Source organism: Atractosteus spatula, chromosome 4, assembly GCF_055471065.1.
Source record: "Atractosteus spatula isolate fAtrSpa1 chromosome 4, fAtrSpa1.hap1, whole genome shotgun sequence".
NCBI classification, from domain to species: domain Eukaryota; kingdom Metazoa; phylum Chordata; class Actinopteri; order Semionotiformes; family Lepisosteidae; genus Atractosteus; species Atractosteus spatula.
The window spans coordinates 18721342-18740513 of record NC_142709.1 but is presented as its reverse complement, the minus strand read 5'-3'; the positions used below and the strand labels follow the sequence as shown (position 1 = coordinate 18740513).

General features: G+C 38.1%; 1 protein-coding gene across 1 annotated transcript; it reads left to right on the top strand.

The window, feature by feature from the left end:
* The first annotated feature begins 5402 nt into the window (after nt 1-5402).
* LOC148835998 (glutamate-rich protein 6-like) lies at nt 5403-19129 on the top strand. The gene is made up of 14 exons (XM_088914905.1): nt 5403-5455; nt 7588-7950; nt 8312-8393; nt 8863-9050; nt 9358-9479; nt 10733-10855; nt 12469-12555; nt 13402-13562; nt 14349-14410; nt 15113-15252; nt 16164-16243; nt 16701-16856; nt 18072-18300; nt 18729-19129. The coding sequence occupies exons 2-14, from the start codon at nt 7629-7631 to the stop codon at nt 18984-18986; spliced, it is 2010 nt and encodes a 669-aa protein (XP_088771031.1). The 5' UTR covers nt 5403-5455; nt 7588-7628; the 3' UTR covers nt 18987-19129.
* Nucleotides 19130-19172: the final 43 nt, after the last annotated feature.

Genomic DNA, 19172 nt, shown 5'->3' with positions numbered 1-19172 from the left:
CATCCAATCAACTGAAAATGTTTGGACCATTTTAATGATTCTATTAGCATTACTGTTAATAAGCAAGCACAAATTATGACATTCATAGTTAGACATCACAGCAGTCCTTGGTTTAGAGCCCAAGCTAGCTTTAATTAAGCAGAAGAACCTGGGTTGGCGAACTACTAAGGCTGCGTAGAACCCCTTTGGTCAGCTTTTCTTCAAACAAATTAGAAATAAATAAGCACAAGCCTCAGACGTTTAAAATAAGATATAACAACCAAGAATTTCCTAATCTCTCAAATCATCTAAAAGAAAATTCAGAACACATTTCAGTTAAATTTACGGAGGACAAATCATTATACTCCCCTTTAGCCTTTTCAGTTATTTCCAGAAGTAATATGTGACAGGCAAAAAGTTGTTTTTTTGATTTAATGAAAATGATAGGTTTGAAGTTAACAGTAATGCTGAATCAGTTGAGTTTGATGTGTGCAAAGTTCAGAGTCCCTTCGGTTTAAAAGGAAAGTCAGTTGCTGAATCAAAGTTCTAGCTTAGCTTTGTAAAATTAACAGCATTAAGTTTTCTGGTCATTATGTATTGGTGTTGACTGATTTCCAAAATCACTAAAAATTAACTAGCAGATCTCGTCGGCAACTGTATTTTTTCTATGATAGCTTTTGTTAAAACATCATATAAATGGACATGCTACATTGAGAAATTTAAAATTTCTCTCTGATTATTATAATAGGCCTCACTCTTGTGCGACTATCTTTATAAATTTATCTTAGGCGTAACCTTAACCTGTCCATAATCTGCTGGCCTTCCTATTTGACTGGAGTCTGGACCCTGTTTTACAAGCTGATCCTGTTTGATCAGTGATGTTCAAACAAATAAGATTAATGCTTCTGACACAGTAGCAATTTGTTATTTATACAATCTCCCCACAAGATTTAACCTCTTTTTAACAGTGCTGTCTGCTCATGAGACAAAACCGTTTCTCTACTGTAGACGGCTGGAGCTTATTCCTCTTATAACCATGTGTGAATGGTACTTGTCTCTGGTTTGTCCCTATAATGCCCCCTAGTGGTCTAACCAATGTTGACATTTCAGATTCAACTGCTCCTTTGCTTGGGGTATAGCAGTTATGCCAATATGGGCTAAGCTTAGCTCTTGAATAATACCTTCACTGCTCTATTTAGTTAGAACTAAACATTTGACTTCTACCTTGGAAAAGAATATTAGAGTTGATGGACCAGCTTAGCCACATATACTGTACCAATCTTCTTTCCTTTAATGGGACGAAGAATTAGGAGGAGACCTGAGTGAAAAATGATCAAATATACTGACGAAACAGCAAGCTAAGAGGTGCACAGACTGTTTAGACCAGCTCAGTATATCAGAATTTCAGCCATTATTATTCTTCCATCCTAAAGAGCTGAAGAAGCCAGAGTGTCACAGGGGAACTGCACCTTACTGTAGGCCAAACCTTCTGCAGCTCAGGCTACTCTGAGCCCTGAAGAGATCAACTGGAAATTTAGAGGAAAGAGCTGTGTTTTACATGTAAGAGAAAATGTAATTTACTTTTTGTATCCATCCAGCTGAGATTGTGTCTTACAGTTGCATAGTCTAATCTAGAGAATTGGTTTGCATCAGTTTTAGAGATCAGAGTCCTGCAGAGAGTTTCTTATTGTGTAGAAACCATCTACCAAGTCTGTAAACAACTGTGTCTTGGTGAAAACACAGCTTTTTAATTATTGTAAATAAATTGATGTTTATTGTTCTTTACTCTCAAATCATGAGAGCCCCTTGACCACAGTTATCTTTCCCTCACTGTAGGTTTGGTATTTTTCATAAACTTGGTTGTTAAGTAAGCTGGTGTCAAGACCTCATTTCTCAGTTAAATTCTGCCTCATTCATCTACTTCCCTTAGTTTGTTACAGTATGAGAATGTCTGAGAGCATCAGAGCAAGAGCTCTGTGATTCACTGTCATCAGTTCCCACCAGGATGAGGCAACTGTATTTCAAGGCAAAGTGAGATTTAACATCGACATAAATTGTGTTTGATAAAATTACTATATTGCATGATTAAATCCTATTTGCCTGACTTTTGGGCATGTTAACACTTCCATGTCCCACTGAGGCAGTTTCTGTTCTGTTACTTAGTCTTACTGATTGTTCTCCCTTTTGTCTTTTGTGTAACATTGGTGTCAGTATCATTGTCAGAGCGTCGTAGTGAATAAGAATCTGTTCTCTACTGATAATTTGTTTAAATTTAGAAGTATGGCGAATGAAAGTATTTCTTGAACAATAGTTTTACATATTACACAATACACCTTGTTGGGAATCGGGCAACGTTTATTCAGATCCTGCTAAATCCTAAAATGGCACCTTAACTTTTAATATCCAAAGGGTTTATTTTGTCCACATTGTGACAAAACAGCACAGAACCCAATGATCATCTGTACACTCCAAAATCTAAGAATTGTTTAGCCCTCCAAGAACAAAGGTATACCAAATTAAAATTAATAAAAAGATTAATTAAACACCAACGTTTAATATGACATCAGATAAAACATATTTTTGTCTACAATATTTGTTTTCCAGTTAGTCTGTTTTCTGGGAAGGATTTTATATTTTAAAGGCTTCAGTTTCCATGTAAGTAGTCTGTTCATCTTGAGATCATGCTACTAATCCATTAGCTATAGTTTCAACTGGGGTTCTTAATCCCTTAAGGCTTGAACTGATCTCAGTTATTGCCTCTAGCATAATGTTAAGAGAGTCATCCTTTGAATAGAGCATTATATAGTACTTAACACATATCAAAAAAAGACCTGAGATGTACTTGGTTTACTTCAGAGATCTAAATTATGTGAAAACAGGACTTTTGTGAAGGAACATTTTACTAACATTCAAAACACGAGATAATAAAAGGTTTCACTAAAGGGAGGGATTTACATTATAGGTAAAAACATTACATACCTGTACACAGATTCTTTTCACGGGCTATTATTGGCTCACTCTATGATTAGCCTACTATTGTATTGGTTTCTTCAATCTATGCATGTTGCAAATAAAAAAACAGCACAATTATTGAGTTCACTGGCATAAATCTGTATATGGTGACTCACACTATAAAACACAATAGACTATGTTTCGCTCATTTGGCATAGTAAATATAATGTTATTTATGTTTTATATAGTGGTAGATAGGTGTGTTGATTGTATAACAATGAACCCCTTTTCAGGTTAAAGGGCCACAATCATAATCTATTATAGGTATGAATCTTAGGTCTTTGTCAAATGATAATGCTACAGATCACAGAAATGTCTATTTCGCTGTTTATGCTATATAATATCATGTTTCTGAATACCCTGCTTCTGTCTTCTGTAGATCTAGATTAATCTCCTGTAGCATAGCGATTGGACAAAGATATAATTATTCATATTAAGAATCATGTTATGTTGTCTTCTTTCTAACCATTCTGTATCACTCTACACTGAGTCTGTTAAACTGACTGGGAAACATTTACAGGTTAAGATGGACTTAACTTACAGACGGTGACAGATTAGTTTTTGGGGAAATTAGATTTCAATATGCTCAGGCAGGAAGCCCATGTGAAAAGAGGAGGATTTCACGACAGAGTAGCAGGCGAAGGTATCAGTTTTCCAGATACCTAGAGTTTAGCCTATGAGAGAAGAAAAGTGTTAGGCTGACATTTTGTCTGTTTTGCTTTGAATTTGTATCGATTTTGACTGTTTGAGTTGTGACCGTTTTCTAAATTTAATTTATAAATATACTTGAACTAGAATGCACAGAACAAGGTCATCATAGGTTCACTACACAGACTTTTGACGCATCTGTTACATACTCTAATGAGGACAGAAGATGCTGAGCCGGGAAGAGTTTTATCATGTTCAATTTGTTTACAGTGCTTTTTGGATTCCTGCCTCTCAGAATGCAAAACTTCATATCCATATAGTCTGGTCTTAAATAAGCCTTTTCACTATTTTAATAACCACATTCTAGTTAAAATTCATTTCCACCATATAATGCAATGGTTATGTAGAGTACACCAGTACACATCAGAAATCAGTTTTTAAGCTTTCATTCCCCTGGATTCAGTAATTCCATACTGTATAACGCTGACAAGAAATAGTACTGTAAATGGAATGGTGGGTGAATGATAAACATACTGTAAGTCAGCAGTAATTTGCAGTCCAATGCTGTCTAGTAACAGAGGTTGGGGAACCCAGAACCAAAATATAATAAGGATTTTCTACAGCAATGTATCTGGCTTTGGGGCTAATTCTTCAGCAGGCACAAAGTTTGTATATCGGAATATTTATCGGAATATTGAATATCGGAATAATTTCAATATTTGGTTTGGCTGAATAGGAAGTTGTGCTATACTACCTAAGATTCTTTATTTCTTATTCTGAGTCTATATTGTTATTGTTTTAGATGTATTATTATTTATTTATAGTTTTCTTCCTAGATTATTCACAGGTTTCTCCTCATAAAAAAAGCTGTGTTGAAAATCTCCTTAAAGAATTCATGAAGAAATATCCATAAACATAATTATCTACACTTCAATGCTTCTCGAATCATTTTATAAAACAGAGGGTATTAGTGTTTAAAATAGAATTTATTTCACCCCATTTCCAACAGTCATACAAAAAGGAGAGCTTCGTCTTGACAAAAAAATTTACATTCATCCAGACTGCCTATAAAAATTCGGAGGAGTGCTGATTCCGGGTGATACTTTTTTTTTTTTAAAAAAAAGTAGTGCAGTTCTTTAACTGCAATTATAAAATGCTGTCAGACAGCTACTTCAGCACAGAAGAATGCTGTTGGGAGTGTGATTTGTGTGCCAACAACCTCCATACAATAGTGCATCAGTCTCTCCAAGGGCGGAAAATATGCGCTGTGAATATCCATTAAAATCATACAAACTTTTAGTTTCGTAACTGACTAAAACCTTAGTAGCTAAAGAATAAGTCGGTCATATTACATTTGTTGTATACAATACTCACATAACGTATTTTGTATTCAAGACAAAGAAAACAAAAACAACACTGACAACACACATTGAGAACAAGAGACAGAAAGGCATAAGGCATAAGGCATAACTCTAGGGTAGGTCCGCGTGCACGGGTTCAGCTGCAGATAACGAATTTAACTGCGTCTAATTAGGAGATTTATTTTAAAATTTTGACGAATGAGCTGAGCTATTTTAAAAAAACATTAAATAACTGCAGTTAGGTAAACATTTCTTGTTACTGACCGTATTACTACCGCAAATGAGCGCACGGTGTTTTATCAGTTTCTGTTGCTGTTTTAATTGTGAAATGATGACATCCTGGTGACGTAATAATACAAATTATTCTTTCATTGTCACATCAATCCAAACCAACAAACTTAACAAAAGCAATAGTAGCATTTCACTGAATATGAAACCACGTTAGGAAGAACGCTGTAAGTAAACGCCTGTAACACCGTATTATCTGAACGAGAAAGGCTTTGAAATAGGCAAGTTCCACTTCGTTAATTGGTATACTTAACAATGAAGACCTTAGACTGTTAATCTCGCTGTAATTTCTGCCTGAATGAAGGAATGGGACAAACATTTAAACAAATTCGCTGCTCAAAACAGGACAAGGGTCCTTATAAGGCATCCGTGGTAGAGATGACCTCTTCTGGTCCTTTTTTTTAAAAGATGGAAGTTAAGGAACGCTGAGATTTTCCGAAAAAAAAGTTTTAATCCTTCATAGCTATATTAATAGTTTCAGAACTTGATAATCACTTTCGAACTGCACGCGTAAAAGGGTAAAAATGAGCAAAGTAATGCAGCTTTTTAGACTAAAAGACCGATATTTTATGATATTGTACATAATCGATAAAACGTGAATTGAATTGAATGGCATATTAAATAAGGAAAACAACATTGTAAATGTTAACATTTTACATAACATTTTTTGGGTAAAGCAGGTTTGTGGGAACATAGGATTTCTTGCTATCGTTATGTATAACATGATAGTTTAGATTATATTTGTGTGTATATTTATACACGTGTGTCTTGGTTCCTTATTTTCTGTACCTCATCACCTCCAGTACTTTTATCAGGAGATGCCTGGCTACAAGCAGAAATGTCAGTGCTAACGTTCCTTCTCTCTTAGTATTTGTACATCTGCAATGAAGTAGCATTATGAGATTGCATGAGAATACATGATTATCATAGATCTGTTACCTTTCTGTTCTGTTTGTCCATATTGCAACATGGTGGTGCTGACTACTGCTTTGAATCGCACATCATATGAAACAACCTTGTTACACATATAAGTAATGCAGTACATATCAAAGCTAAAGTTTTCAAGACAACATTAAAAAAAATTACAAGAAAAAAGTGAAAACATTATGGAAAACTGCATAATTTTATATCACACTTTACCCTAGCTCACAGACTATATAATGCTAAAGTCATGAGTAAACAGAGATCTTAGAGGCTTATAAGTGTCATATCTCAGAAACCAAAGGAGCCCAAATTCTGGTTTTCTTGACAGAAGAAAGATGAATTGGGAGCTGTTTGGAGGGGTGCAAACTTCATGGGCTGAGTCACGTCGTTCCCCTGAAAGGAATTCCTAATATTTTAGAATCTTAAGCAGTACAAACTCTCATAAAGGAATGAGATCAGTTTGGTTCTCTTGCAGTCTTCTAAGAGTGTGGGAGCTGTCACTGTCTGACATAGAGTATGTTATATCTCAGAAACTAAAGTAGCACAAATGCTACTTTAACTGGCACAAACCAACACAACTGTAGCACAAGCGAGTGATTAGGATGAAATTGTTTGTGCTAGTTGTAGGGGGGGTAACTTCATGGGCTGAGTGACATCACTCCTGAAAAAAGAATGTCTTGTATCTCAGAAAGCAAAGCATATAAATGCTACATTTTATGGCTGAAGTCGGCACAAATGTAACACAAATGAATGAGACCAGTTTGATTCTCCTGCACCGATGTAGGAGGGTTAAGTGATGTCACTACCTGAAAAAAGAATGTGTTATATCTCAAAAATAAAAACTTTATAACGGGAGACTAACCTCACGGATCTGTCTATATGCAACTCATCTTTCATGTAGGCTACACTAAAACAAGTGCGTGTGTTAAAAATAAGGTGCTCATTTCTACTGGAAATACGCTGTGGTTGTGCACTGTAACTAATTTCTTCAGTAAGAACATAGTAAAGCTTAAAAACAATCTGAGGCCATCTGCCCCATGTGGCTATCTAATTATTTAAAGATCTCGTCCAGCCATTTCTCGAAAGAAGCCAGGGTATGGGCTTCAAATACATGTTAGAGTAGCTTGTTCCATACTCTCACGATGTGAGTATCTCACCATGGTAAGTTCCAACACAAGGTGTCTAAGAGACTGACAAACCAGACAGGTGCCTTCTGAATGGTTATTGCTTGGGATCACGTGTTTTCAATTGAGTTTTTTGGACCTAAATGTGATTTGTATCATGTTAGATCTTCTCACATCCTGTAAGATGGGTTCTAGAACCTCTCTGGAAATAATATTGATTTCTGAACTTCTGACTTTATTCGATATTGCAGATAAGAAGATGCCAGTTTAACACATCAGTCCTGAGCCACAGATGTCCCAAGAATCAGTGCAGATTAGTGATGGATGGGAACAAAATGCTACTCTGTCAGCTGGGTTAAGACTTACTGTGGAAAATGTGAAGAGGCTGGAGCAGCAGTTTGAGGAAGATCGGCAGGACAGTGCTTTCGAGAGAATGGAGCGGTACGTCAAGGAGGCTCAACGCTATTGCCCACAGCAAAAGTCCATGGAGAGCTGGAGGGCCGATGGCCCAGCAGTCAGTGAGGACCAGTTAGGTGATGGCTCTACAGCTTTTCTGGTCCCAGGGGCTGCTGGGAAACCAGCCGGGCAAGCAGAAAGTTGTGACTATGTGCTGTGTAAGTCTCTCCTCAGAATGATGCCGCTTTTATGACATTATGTTGCGTCCTTTTGTTGTTGTCTGTTAATCTTCTAAGCCTAATAGCTTTGCAACTGTTTCCAAAAGAGGGTAGCTGTGATGAGGTTGTGTGGGGAAGAAGGTAGGGTTCTGGACTCATATCTGGGTGGTTGTGGGTTCAAATCCCAGCTCACTGCAGCTGGCATATGTATGAGTAAGGTCCTCAAAATATACTGGTAGAAAACAGCAGCAGAATGAGAGCAAAATGCTAAAAACATCAGCCTTGGAATTAATAAAACCACATTAAATCAAGTTTAAATCATAATGGTAACAATTCTAACAGTATTTCTGTTTGATTTCAGCGGTTGAGGAACAATTTGCACAGAGCAGCTTATATGGGTCAGTGTTTAATATGAGCAAAGGATACAGTGACAAGACAACAATGTAAGAAGGCACAGTGGCACTTGACTTACTTCTGTAGCTTCAAAGATGTTTTTCTGAATGTACAGGATTTTACAACAATACTGCTTAATTGTACCAACAGATGAGAAATTACTTCCACTACGGGAATGCAGGGAGTGATGTTTTTCATATACTGTATATGATAGTTTGTTCTATTCAGTATGTTTATATTTATTTGTTCTAATGACAGTTTTATTCTTAGTCACAGTAATGTCACTATCAGTTTCTTGTTTCTGATGGCGATGCATTCATGAGTTAAGTCTTCTTGGGTTTTGTGCTGTTAGACAAGATCATCTTTCACAGAGAGAGTCTTGTGTTTATGTGATCACAGTACATACTGTGAAAAACAGAATACCACCATTCCGAGGAAGCATTTCTGTTGTGGGTATTTGCTTCTTCTAGTTGATCAGATGAGCATTTGACTTGAAGAGATAGTTTTGCTTCTTTACAGAACACCACGCAGAAGCGTGTCCACATCACCTCAGTATATTCAGGGCTGCACTCTGGATGGCAGAACGTTCACTGCTGTGTGTGCAAAAACTCAGACTGACTGGGACTGGGTAGTGAAATCCAGGTCTGAATGGAGCAGAAGAGGACCTCAGGCTGTTTCTTCTGCTGCTCTTACAGATGCAGCTGAAGGTGAAGGTTAATCAGCAATTGAGACCTGTGTAGTTATCAATGGCTTTAATAGCCCCCATCATGTATAACTGGACTTACACTGGAATCCACGCTCAAGAAACTTGCTTTTACCTTTTAAAAAAATGTCAGCTATGTAATTGAAAAGTTTATTAACTACTGATTTTTTATGCACGTACCCAATGTAAAATAAGTAACTTCTTTAAAGGCCTTTTAAAACATAAATCTCCATGAAAGATTTGAGGGGAAGGGGGGCTGGGCTTATCTTCTCAAGAGCAACATATTTGGTGACATTCATTATTTTTGCCAGGGGCACCTGAAACAGAGGATGATTTTCAGTTTGTTCAATTTGGGGAGGTTGAGTCCGAATCGCACCTCACAAAAGACTCACAGAGCTGTCCTGAAGGACTAGTTGTGAACTCATTATCAGAGGTAAGGAAACAGAGCTAGTATCTGCTACCTTGACATTAAACACTTTATGCAGACAGTTAGGCAGGTGGCTGAGAATTAAGCCATGGGCCTGGAAGTACAGTTGGCCAATGGGTTAACTACACTGCTGTGGTGTTTTTATGAACATGCACATTTTAATGTAGCCTCCTCTTGTGTTACTGGATTATTCAGTGAGTTTTGCTGTAATTATTGGAGGCATAAAATCAGATAAATTGAAGCGCTGAAAGCTCATACACTTTTATTGTTTTTATCTTTTTCATGTTTCTCTGAAGTTGCTCTCTGTGATCAGACCTGAACAGATTTAATGAACTCAGCAGTACTTTGCGATTAGAACTTCACTCAAAACATTTTTTGCATGCCAAAGTCTTACTTCAAAGGATTGCTTTTTCCCCTCTCACTGAAAAACAGGTCAATAGAAAAAGAAAATGAACAAAAAGTCCAGATGGAAGTTCTTCCTTAATGTTATATTTCTGTTTAAAATCCTGTTTTGGCAACAGGATTACAATTACCTTCTGCTGTATGTTAAATCAGTAGTTCTCCATCTCATGGCCTGCTAAGATACAGTAAATATACAGTGAAAAATCAGAAGCACACCACCCCCTATCACCGGCCCCAACACATTATCATTGGGGTAACAATACATCTGTTTTTTCCAAGACAAGTCCTTCTTCATGCCCGTAACTCTCCAACTGGGAGATTTTCAAAAAATGTGAAAACATTCCAGATTTTTCCATTAAAAATATTGTTTAATAGATACCGATACAAATACCAAATACCACCACCATCCTTTGACAAAGCATCCTCGCTTCTGAGTGTTCAAACCTGGTAACCTTCAATATTTATTTTGAGTTTGCTTCAAATTGCATAGTCACGTTATCCTGACTGAAATTTATAGCAGTGAAACACAGACCTCAGTTGCTCAGTTATTCTCTGTTCTCTGTTTTTGTATTTTATATACTTCAAACATTATTCACACCATGTGTGATTCCCACGTGTGCACTCTTACAGCATGGATGCTGACTTTTCCAAAATTCCAAGGCACACAGGTTGAGAAATGTTGGATTGGTGAAAGATATACAGTAAATGAACATGGATGAGGTTGACAGGATATGTGAATATTTACAGTCTTAATGTGAGCTGTATTTAGCTTCTTAAACATGGCACTGTTCATTTGCTCTTCCACGTTGTCCCTTTCCGTCAGAGGAGAAACCAGTGTCGCTGTCCCTCTTTTTAAGAGTGAAGACACAGAAATCCGAAACCTGCTAGATGGTGGATTGTATATTTTTCCTGAAGTTGGACCTCCTTGTCTTCTCGCATACAAACCAGAGTCCAAACAGCCTCCACCTAATTTTGATCTGGTAACTATCAACCTGCAAGAACCTACATGAACACACAGCTCAGAATCATCCATGTGTTCTGTGTAGTGTATGGTCCTACTATATGGGCAGATCTCATGTTTCTGACTGCACCCTCTCTTTTCCATTTTCCCCTTAAGCTTTCTACAGAAGGGTATATTATCATGTTCTGAATGAACCACAAAACTTTTCTCTCCCGCACCCTCAAGGTCAAGCTAAATTTCTTCCTTCTCCCTGGCCCTGTCCTCTACGTCCCTCATTGTCTCAGAAATAGTATCAAGTAAAATCGTTTTTAAAAAATCCTCATCTACCACCAGAAAGTTCTCTCTGTTTTTTATAGCCCAGGGGAAAAGTATTTTCTGTCCTTGATATGTAGCTAGATAAGCCACTGAGATGTCTCGATCGTTTGTCCAAGCTGGCTCCAGTATATTTTTCTTTGTTCATTCAAAAACAAACCTCCCTCATGTTGTCACCATCAGTAATTATAGTGTGCTACCCCCAAGACCCCAGGCTACTGCTAGATTCTCTGCCATGTGTGATACTGCCTAGGAAAAGTAGTTGGGGACCCCCTTTTAAAATAGCCATGTCTCAGGAATTAGACACAGCAGCCAAGCACATTCAGCAAAGAATGATCAAAAGTGATGCCTTTATTTCCAATGCAGAGAGGAAATACAAAACAGAACCAAACGACTGATAGCAAGGCAGATAAGCAGCTTAGTGATACTGCCATACAGTATAATAACTTTACCTTGTCTGTATCGCAGTCAAGACTTACACATTCCATAGCACAAGACCTCACTCAGCAATGCAGGACATTTCAGAGTATATTCCTCCTTTTCTCAGAAGGTAGATGCAGAACAGGGGATGTCTTCAGGTCCTGCTTTTTAAGTCATCAACTGGTCAGGTGAAGGTGGAGGAACAGTAGATCATCTACCACAATGTCTCACACAGGACTGCTACATCCTTTGGTGTAAAAATCTGCTTCCTGTTCTTGATTTTAAATGTACACTGCTGTAGTTCCCACTTGTGTCTTCTGGTTTGGGTTTCACTGTTGATTCTGAAGAAGCCCGTTGGATGGACTTTGTTACAGCCTTTGAGAGTTTTGAATCAGGTCCCCTCATAGTCATCAGTGTTCAAGATTAAGAAGATTCAGTTCTTTTAAGCTGTCAGAGTAGGGTGTTCCTTTAAGCCTGGATGTACTGTATCTGGTCTCTCTGAACTGATTCCAGAACAGTAATATGTTATATTATATAATATGAACTGGACTAGTTTGATAGCTATACCAGAATCTAGATACACTGATAGAAATAGTCCCAATACACATGCCTGTAGTACACACACAAATTTTCTCCCCCATATTGAGCACTTACCCAAATAATTATCTGCGCTCTCCATTTTCCCTTTATTGGCCAGTTTTTAATCCACAAATATGCAATACCCTGAATAACTACCATTCAAAATTTGGAGAATTAAGTTTTTCTAAGGGACTTTGTCCCTCGTGTGTTGTGCTTGTGTGCATTGCTGTTGCTTCTTCAAGAATACTTATCAGATTAGTTTAGCAAGACCTGCCTTTTCTAAATCCACGTTGCCTGTCTCTCCTCATGTGTGGCTGCCAGGACGTCGGGTGGTCAGAAAGTGAGGAGGAGCTCCCCGCCTGCGAGTTTTGCCAGCAAGTGACGGCGCCCGTCGTGCCAGGGGAGCAGGTGAACACTCAGCCTGACCCGAGCCGATTGAGAATGCCCCCCCCGTCAGTGTGAAAAACCGTCTAGACGAGCAGAATCACATTAAAGCAGTTTGGTGGGCATGTCTCACACAAACCTTTAGTGAGAATGTGAGGTGTGTTGATTTATTTTTGGGCATGGCATCCCATCATTGAACCTCAGGCACATTTAAGTGTAGAAGCTTCCAGCATTGTGTGGGTGTGTATGTAATGAGAAGACTGTAAGGGATATAAAACATGTATTAAGAAACAAGCAGTAACTAACAGTATTCTATGCCACAATTAAAGAACAATCTGAACTGGCGCAGTAAAACAATTTTTCAAATGACTACACATGACAGATTTGCTGTTCCCAGCTTCATTACACCAGCTTAACGCAGCGTGTTCAGCTGTGATCTGTGATAAAATCTCTGGTCATGGAAACTGCATTTGAACCGCCTTACACCAGAAACAGCTTGAGAGACCCATGCTTAACTAGTTTGCACAAAAGTGGTTGGACATTGGGCTTTCAAGTAAAATGACTTTAGAACAATGGAAAACAGACAGGATACAGGGACTTTGACTTGAGCAACAGGTCTGAAGTAAAATTGACATACTCATGGAAACTCCACTATTGTGACCACAGAGAATACCTTTCTGTTGGTAGAACCATTAATCAGTTTAATTGAAGATGAAAATAGGGTAAGAAGAGAACAAATATTTCAAATATATCAGTACATTTTGAAACCCATCAATTCCTTTCTTAAAGCTAAGACCATGCGTCAGTTCTCAGCTGTTCACCATATGTGAACTGGCACTCAAACCAGTCTCCCTGCTGGTCTGTATTCAGTTGTTCTGCTGTGAAGCACATCAGAAGTTATGTGAATTCATCTTGGAAGAGGAGGAGGCTCTCTCTGCTGCCCAAGCAAAGAGGAAGATTGATGTCTCTCCTCACCCTCCCTTTAAGAGCAAGCAGGAGAAGAAGGCAGCCAAGGAAAAAGCAGCTCAGAAGTGAGGCTCTGAGTTTTTCAACTGTTTGACTTTCTTATTTTTATTTCTAATAATTACTCATAAGCAGTTGATTTACACACTGCAATCGCAACTGACCCTAATTTGCACATGCATTTAGTGCTGTACTTTATAGTTACGCCTGACAATAGATTTCCATGTTCTACGTTTTTATAGAGGCCTTTTTTAAGATTTTGTTCTTTTTGTTTGCATATACTGTAGCTAACTTATTTTTGTTGGATGCAGCTATTTGTATGCTTGAGCTCTTATCTTGTCACATTAATGGTGCAAACAAATAGTGTTGTGTTATTGTTATTGTGTCCTTCTCTACAGGTATGTCGGTTTTCTGTGTAACATTAGTTTATGTCCTTTCTTGGCCAAATTGACATTGTAAATGAGAATCTGTTCTCAACTGGCGTATCTTATTAAATAAAGGATTATTAACAATACAGTTGGAATTGAGCACTGAGAGCGGAAGGTAGTTCTAGACTCAACTATTGATAGGCAAACAGAACAGTCTCCCAAGCTACAATAACGGATTCAGTTCCTTGGGATCGTGCAAGAAATGACTTGACAACGTTCTTGAATCATTAGCTACTCGCAAGCAAAAGAAGAAAGTAAGATGAACAGACTGCATGCTGACCCACTGATCCCACACAAACCGATGACTGGCTGGGTACAGAATGCACAGACACAGCTGGGGAGGGACTGAAGAGGTTTTCATGTTTCATGCTTGTGTAGATGTGCTTTGTCTGTGGCCCTCGGGTGTCAGCTCTGTGTTGTTTTCAGGCTGAGAGAGTGGGAGCTCCAGAGGTTTAAGAACTCCATGACCCAGACGCGCTTCTTTACAAGTCAGTTTTGCTTTGTTCCCCTTTAAGCACCTGGATTTAATTCACCCTTCAGGAATGTTGGTTTCCACAGCCAAGTATTTAAAGATAAAAAAACTAACAGAAAGTTAGAAGCCACTTACAGAATCTGGCTGATTTACAGATTGATTTTTTGTAATGTGATCGTTCTGGGTAAGAGACACACCTGAAGAATGCAAACATTTGTTTTTTTTTGTTTCTTCTTTTACATTTTTTAAGGAATTAACCTCACCTTGTGCCTTTGCATTTACAACTGTCAACAAAACAATGCTCTAGACATAAATTGATGTGCTGAAGATACCACATCAGTTAGAAATGATTATATTTCTAATAATCATTAAATATTATTTATTTATGTAATGTGTTACATAAAGTAAAATACATTTAATTAGTGTATGTCAAGTTGAAATTAAGTTAAAGAAATGTCTTATGACTGAATGAAAAAATCTTTTTTTACCATTATGTTCTGTTGTAAGTAGTTTTCTCTTTTTTCTTTAATTTTGTCAACATGATCTGTTCTGGCCCACTTTGCCTTCAGTATTCATATATAATTAGCACATTTCAGTAATTAAGGATTAACATTTCTTTTGCTTCAGCGCTGACGCAAAATGTTATCCTGAGGAAATGTTTTATTTTGTTAATACTCTATTGGTGTTTTTGTTGAGCACTGTATCCTGTTCAATACAGAAGGTCTCCAGACCAAGACCATAGCCTTCAGGCTGTCTTCTGAGAATCCGGCTGAACAAAAACAGTCCCATTTCCCCACAGAAGAGGTCAAAGACTACAGTCAGCTATTTACTCTCCAACCAGGAGAAGAAATGAGAAAGGTAAAATGCTATTTTTCACTTCAGTCACTCGTATAATGATAAAACTAGCCATTGAGCACTTTCATGTGCAACACATGCACACACAATGTTTTATACATTGCCTGACTGCATACAATCACACAATACGTGTGTTACATGAAAAAGCTTAATGGCTAGTTTTATTATTATATTAATAATGTAATTACTCTTAAGTTGTGACATTATAGAACTTTTGAAGTTGAAAATATTGTGTAAATAATTAGGTAGGAGATTTTTCCTTGGACCTCAAAGGAAAAGGTCCAATTTTGCTGGAGCCAAGAAAAGAAAATTGCCTGTTACAATTTTAATATTGGTAGATGATACAAGTCAGCAAAAACAATTTTTTAGGATTTTTTTTAAAACATAAAGGATTTATGTGTAATATTAACAAAATAGACTGTATGAGCGACACTAATGAAAATAGTTGGATTGGGTCAGAATTGAAGTTATTGAGGCAATATCAATCAATATTGAGGCAATATTGAGGCTGATCAATCAATAAATCGAAGTGCGAAGGGTTATTGAAAATATCCACAAAACTCACAGTATCATCAAAAAGAAAGGCATTTACTCTCCTTTATTTTTACCTAACCATAGCAGGAGACAGAAAAAAGGTGCTTTAATTATATAGGATTGTGTCTTTGAATGAATAAAAAAAAAACATATGGTGTTGGGGGAAAAAGATGTTCTGAACTAGGTTGCTGTGTGAACATCCTGTAATAACTCATCTACAAAACAAACTCGTGTTCCACAATATAACATTCTTCATCCAGCATGTGAGCAGTATTCAATATTTATTCATATCCACCCTATGTGCCTCATCCAACAAGTAGCTGGTGTTAGTATTTATGGATTTTTCAGTTTTCAAATTGCAGTTTCTTCTTGTTTTACAGAGCACGCACGCAGTTAGAAAATTCTACCCCGGAGGCCAAACGTTTCTCACAATGTTCCCAGATGGCACAGGCCAAGCTTTGTATCCATTTATGCCAGGATGTAAACGGCTATGAAATTACTGTTGACATGTTAGTGGACTAAGGAGTGCAGGACAGCAGGGAGGAGGAGATTCACTGCTTGTCTGGTGTTCACTGTGCAGGATTGGCACAGTGGCCTTGCTGCTAATTTTCCTCCTTCCGGCCATTAAAACAGCATTAGCACACTTAATTTCCAACAAGGTCACATAACACCAAAGAGCTCCTGGCATCCTGCCCGTCTTCTCCGCCACATTATGTGCCCAGATATACAGTACACGCCGTTTTAACTGGCTAACAGTTAAAACATACTGGGAGCATAGTCCTTCTTCGTGGCTTGAGTTTCCTTTGTTTAATTTCTTCTCGTATGGCAAAAATGGTGATCATCAGCTGTTATCAGTATAGCTTCTTTTTTATAACTTGTCTCAAGAATTGTAATTATATTCCTTAAAATCACGCAAGCTATCCATCAGGAAGGGTGGCTATCATGATCTCTTCCGTGAATCCAGCGGATTTTACATATATAATTCTTGAAGATTGTGCCATTAAGCCACAAATACAAGCAATCTTCAGTACCAGGGGACAGTCAACATGCTATCGCCCTAATGGAATGATTTGGTATGTCATTTATTAATCGTCGTTCTTTATAAAGTCACTGGTGGATAAAGGCCTCCACGTGATTCAGCTACGGACATCCCTTCCAGGGAGTATTCTTGATTGATTTTAGACTCTTGGGTTCCATGTCAGTATTTCTTTAGTACAACAACAATCTGTTCTTCTTGCTGCGTGTTGATGGTGATCAATTGTCATTTATGTCTCTCTTTGTTATTCCTAATGTACATCATCTCTCCATTCTTTTTTGGGTCATCTGTAGTTTCTGTATCTTTGTTCCACATCCATATACCAGTCAAAGGAGCAAAGCTATTTTTTTTCCTTTAAAATCTCTATACAGTATACTGTAGGTGCAAACAGTAACATGGTTAAAATGAGCACTGAATCTGTGATGTCACTCCTGCAGGCCGTGGACAGCACTGAATTCTTTGGTCGTAGGAGGCCGAATTACTTTAGCAAAGTGGAATTCTCCACTGCTTGAGAGCTGAAGTTGCCCATAAGCAGCAGTGTTCATATAGCAGTGGGGGCTGCACTATTTTAAAATATCCAAATTCCAATTTATATATACAATCTTTAAAACAATTTTTAAACTTTCAGACATTTATATTATGTTAGAAGCATGTTATTAGTAGATGTTAAAGTTACCAATCTTGATTGTTAAAGTTAAAATATAAAATGTTCCCACTGGTCAAAGAATACCAAGGAGAATCATGCAGCTTCTGTACTTCTGTGGACTAATCATTTTAAAAGACAAGTACTTACACTACTGGAGTGAGATCTAAAGCATTTTTAAGATAAGGTGACAGTCAATACAGGCATTTGAGCTGGTGTGGCATAATCTTGGAGAGATATTGCACTTGAATCACAGTGAAGTCTCACCAGTTTTGAATGCAGCTGCCGTATTAGCAGTTTCAGTGGCTGGTGGTAGACATGGACATGTGCATTTAATCAGCTTGTCCCACTAGTGCTCGACTGGGCTGAGAGTGATGCATCTTGTCTTTGGGTAATGTAAATAGTGTTTGCAACTGTTTCACTCATTTCTGCTTTTTTGTACTAACTCTGATGGTCATTCTTCTGGTACTGTATATGGAGTTTTAAACAAATGTGGGAGGAGGTCAAACCCCTAATCTCACCCAGTGTCTACCTATGAATAAATATAACGATTCTCGCTTACCCACGTTTTCACTGATAGGGTGTAACGGAAGAGTGATGTCTTCCCAGGGTGAACCTGAACCAGCTTGGTGGCGTGTGCTGCAGCGAGACAGGAGTCCCGAAGAGGCGCTGGAAGTGGTTGGACTGGGATCCCCATGTTCATGCGCCTCCTTTCCAGCCCATCTGCATGGCTCTGAACCCCCACACGGGCATACGCATCCTCTCGCAGGAACAGATCTACATCACCTTCGCCTTCCGGAGGAACAGCGTCAGGTTTAACGTTGGGGCCAGGCTAAGGGTAAAGTTAAATTCTTCTTCTGAATTAATATTCTCTGTCGAACAGAAAACCTAATGTTCAGACACGGAATCTTCTTGAAACGCTGGTCACTGACCACTTTCTTTCATTTACACAAGATATAGCACCAAATCTAATAATCTTGGAAGCTCAAGAAATGCGATAGTTACTTGCATGTTCTTAATTTAGCATCATAGCCTCACTGCTCTGTTCACAATAACTAATTACAGCTCGACTGCTGTAAGGAGGTTGTGGTTTGGCTTCTGAACAGAAACCCATCAAAATTAAAGTACTGCAGGAACTATGCTGATTTTGTAATTAAACTGTTTGAATGACAAATTCTGTTTTTAACACAAAGAACAAATCCTGACAGAGAATATACATTGGCTCCCTCTGAAGGAAATGGCAACATCTGATGCTTCCTTTGCTAGGTTGAAGACCCCAGGGGACTGAAAAGGTCCACGCCCGATATCCTTAACGAAGACCTTCGAACAAGAACGCTGGAGATCTACGCCCTATTAGAAAAGATCCAAAATTCTGTGAAAGACCCACACTGCGCCCGTTCAGAGAAGATCCCGCCTCAGTTCAGCCTCTCTGGTCAGCTCCACAGGCTGAAGGAACAGCTGGGGAAAGCAGAATGTAAGAAGACGACAAAGATTTGCTCCTCTGCCAAGGAAGAAGAAGAGTGATCAAATGCTGCTCAGCCTTGTGCTCCTCTTTGGTTGTTTCTCAAGTAGCCTTCCACCAATAAAGCAAGGGATTGCTCAATTCGGGTTTTATTTTCTAAAATTACATTTCCAGTGATGCAGCATAATGAATTCCCAATGTAAACAGTAATGAAAATACAGTATTAAGACCCTGCTACCCTAATACAA

Excerpts from the sequence above, each read along its gene's own strand:
- LOC148835998 (XM_088914905.1), top strand. The coding sequence starts at position 7,629 with ATGTCCCAAGAATCAGTGCAGATTAGTGATGGATGGGAACAAAATGCT. Across the intron at positions 7,951-8,311 it reads AAGTTGTGACTATGTGCTGT|CGGTTGAGGAACAATTTGCA; the intron begins GTAAGTCTCTCC and ends GTTTGATTTCAG. Across the intron at positions 13,563-14,348 it reads AAGGAAAAAGCAGCTCAGAA|GCTGAGAGAGTGGGAGCTCC; the intron begins GTGAGGCTCTGA and ends TGTTGTTTTCAG.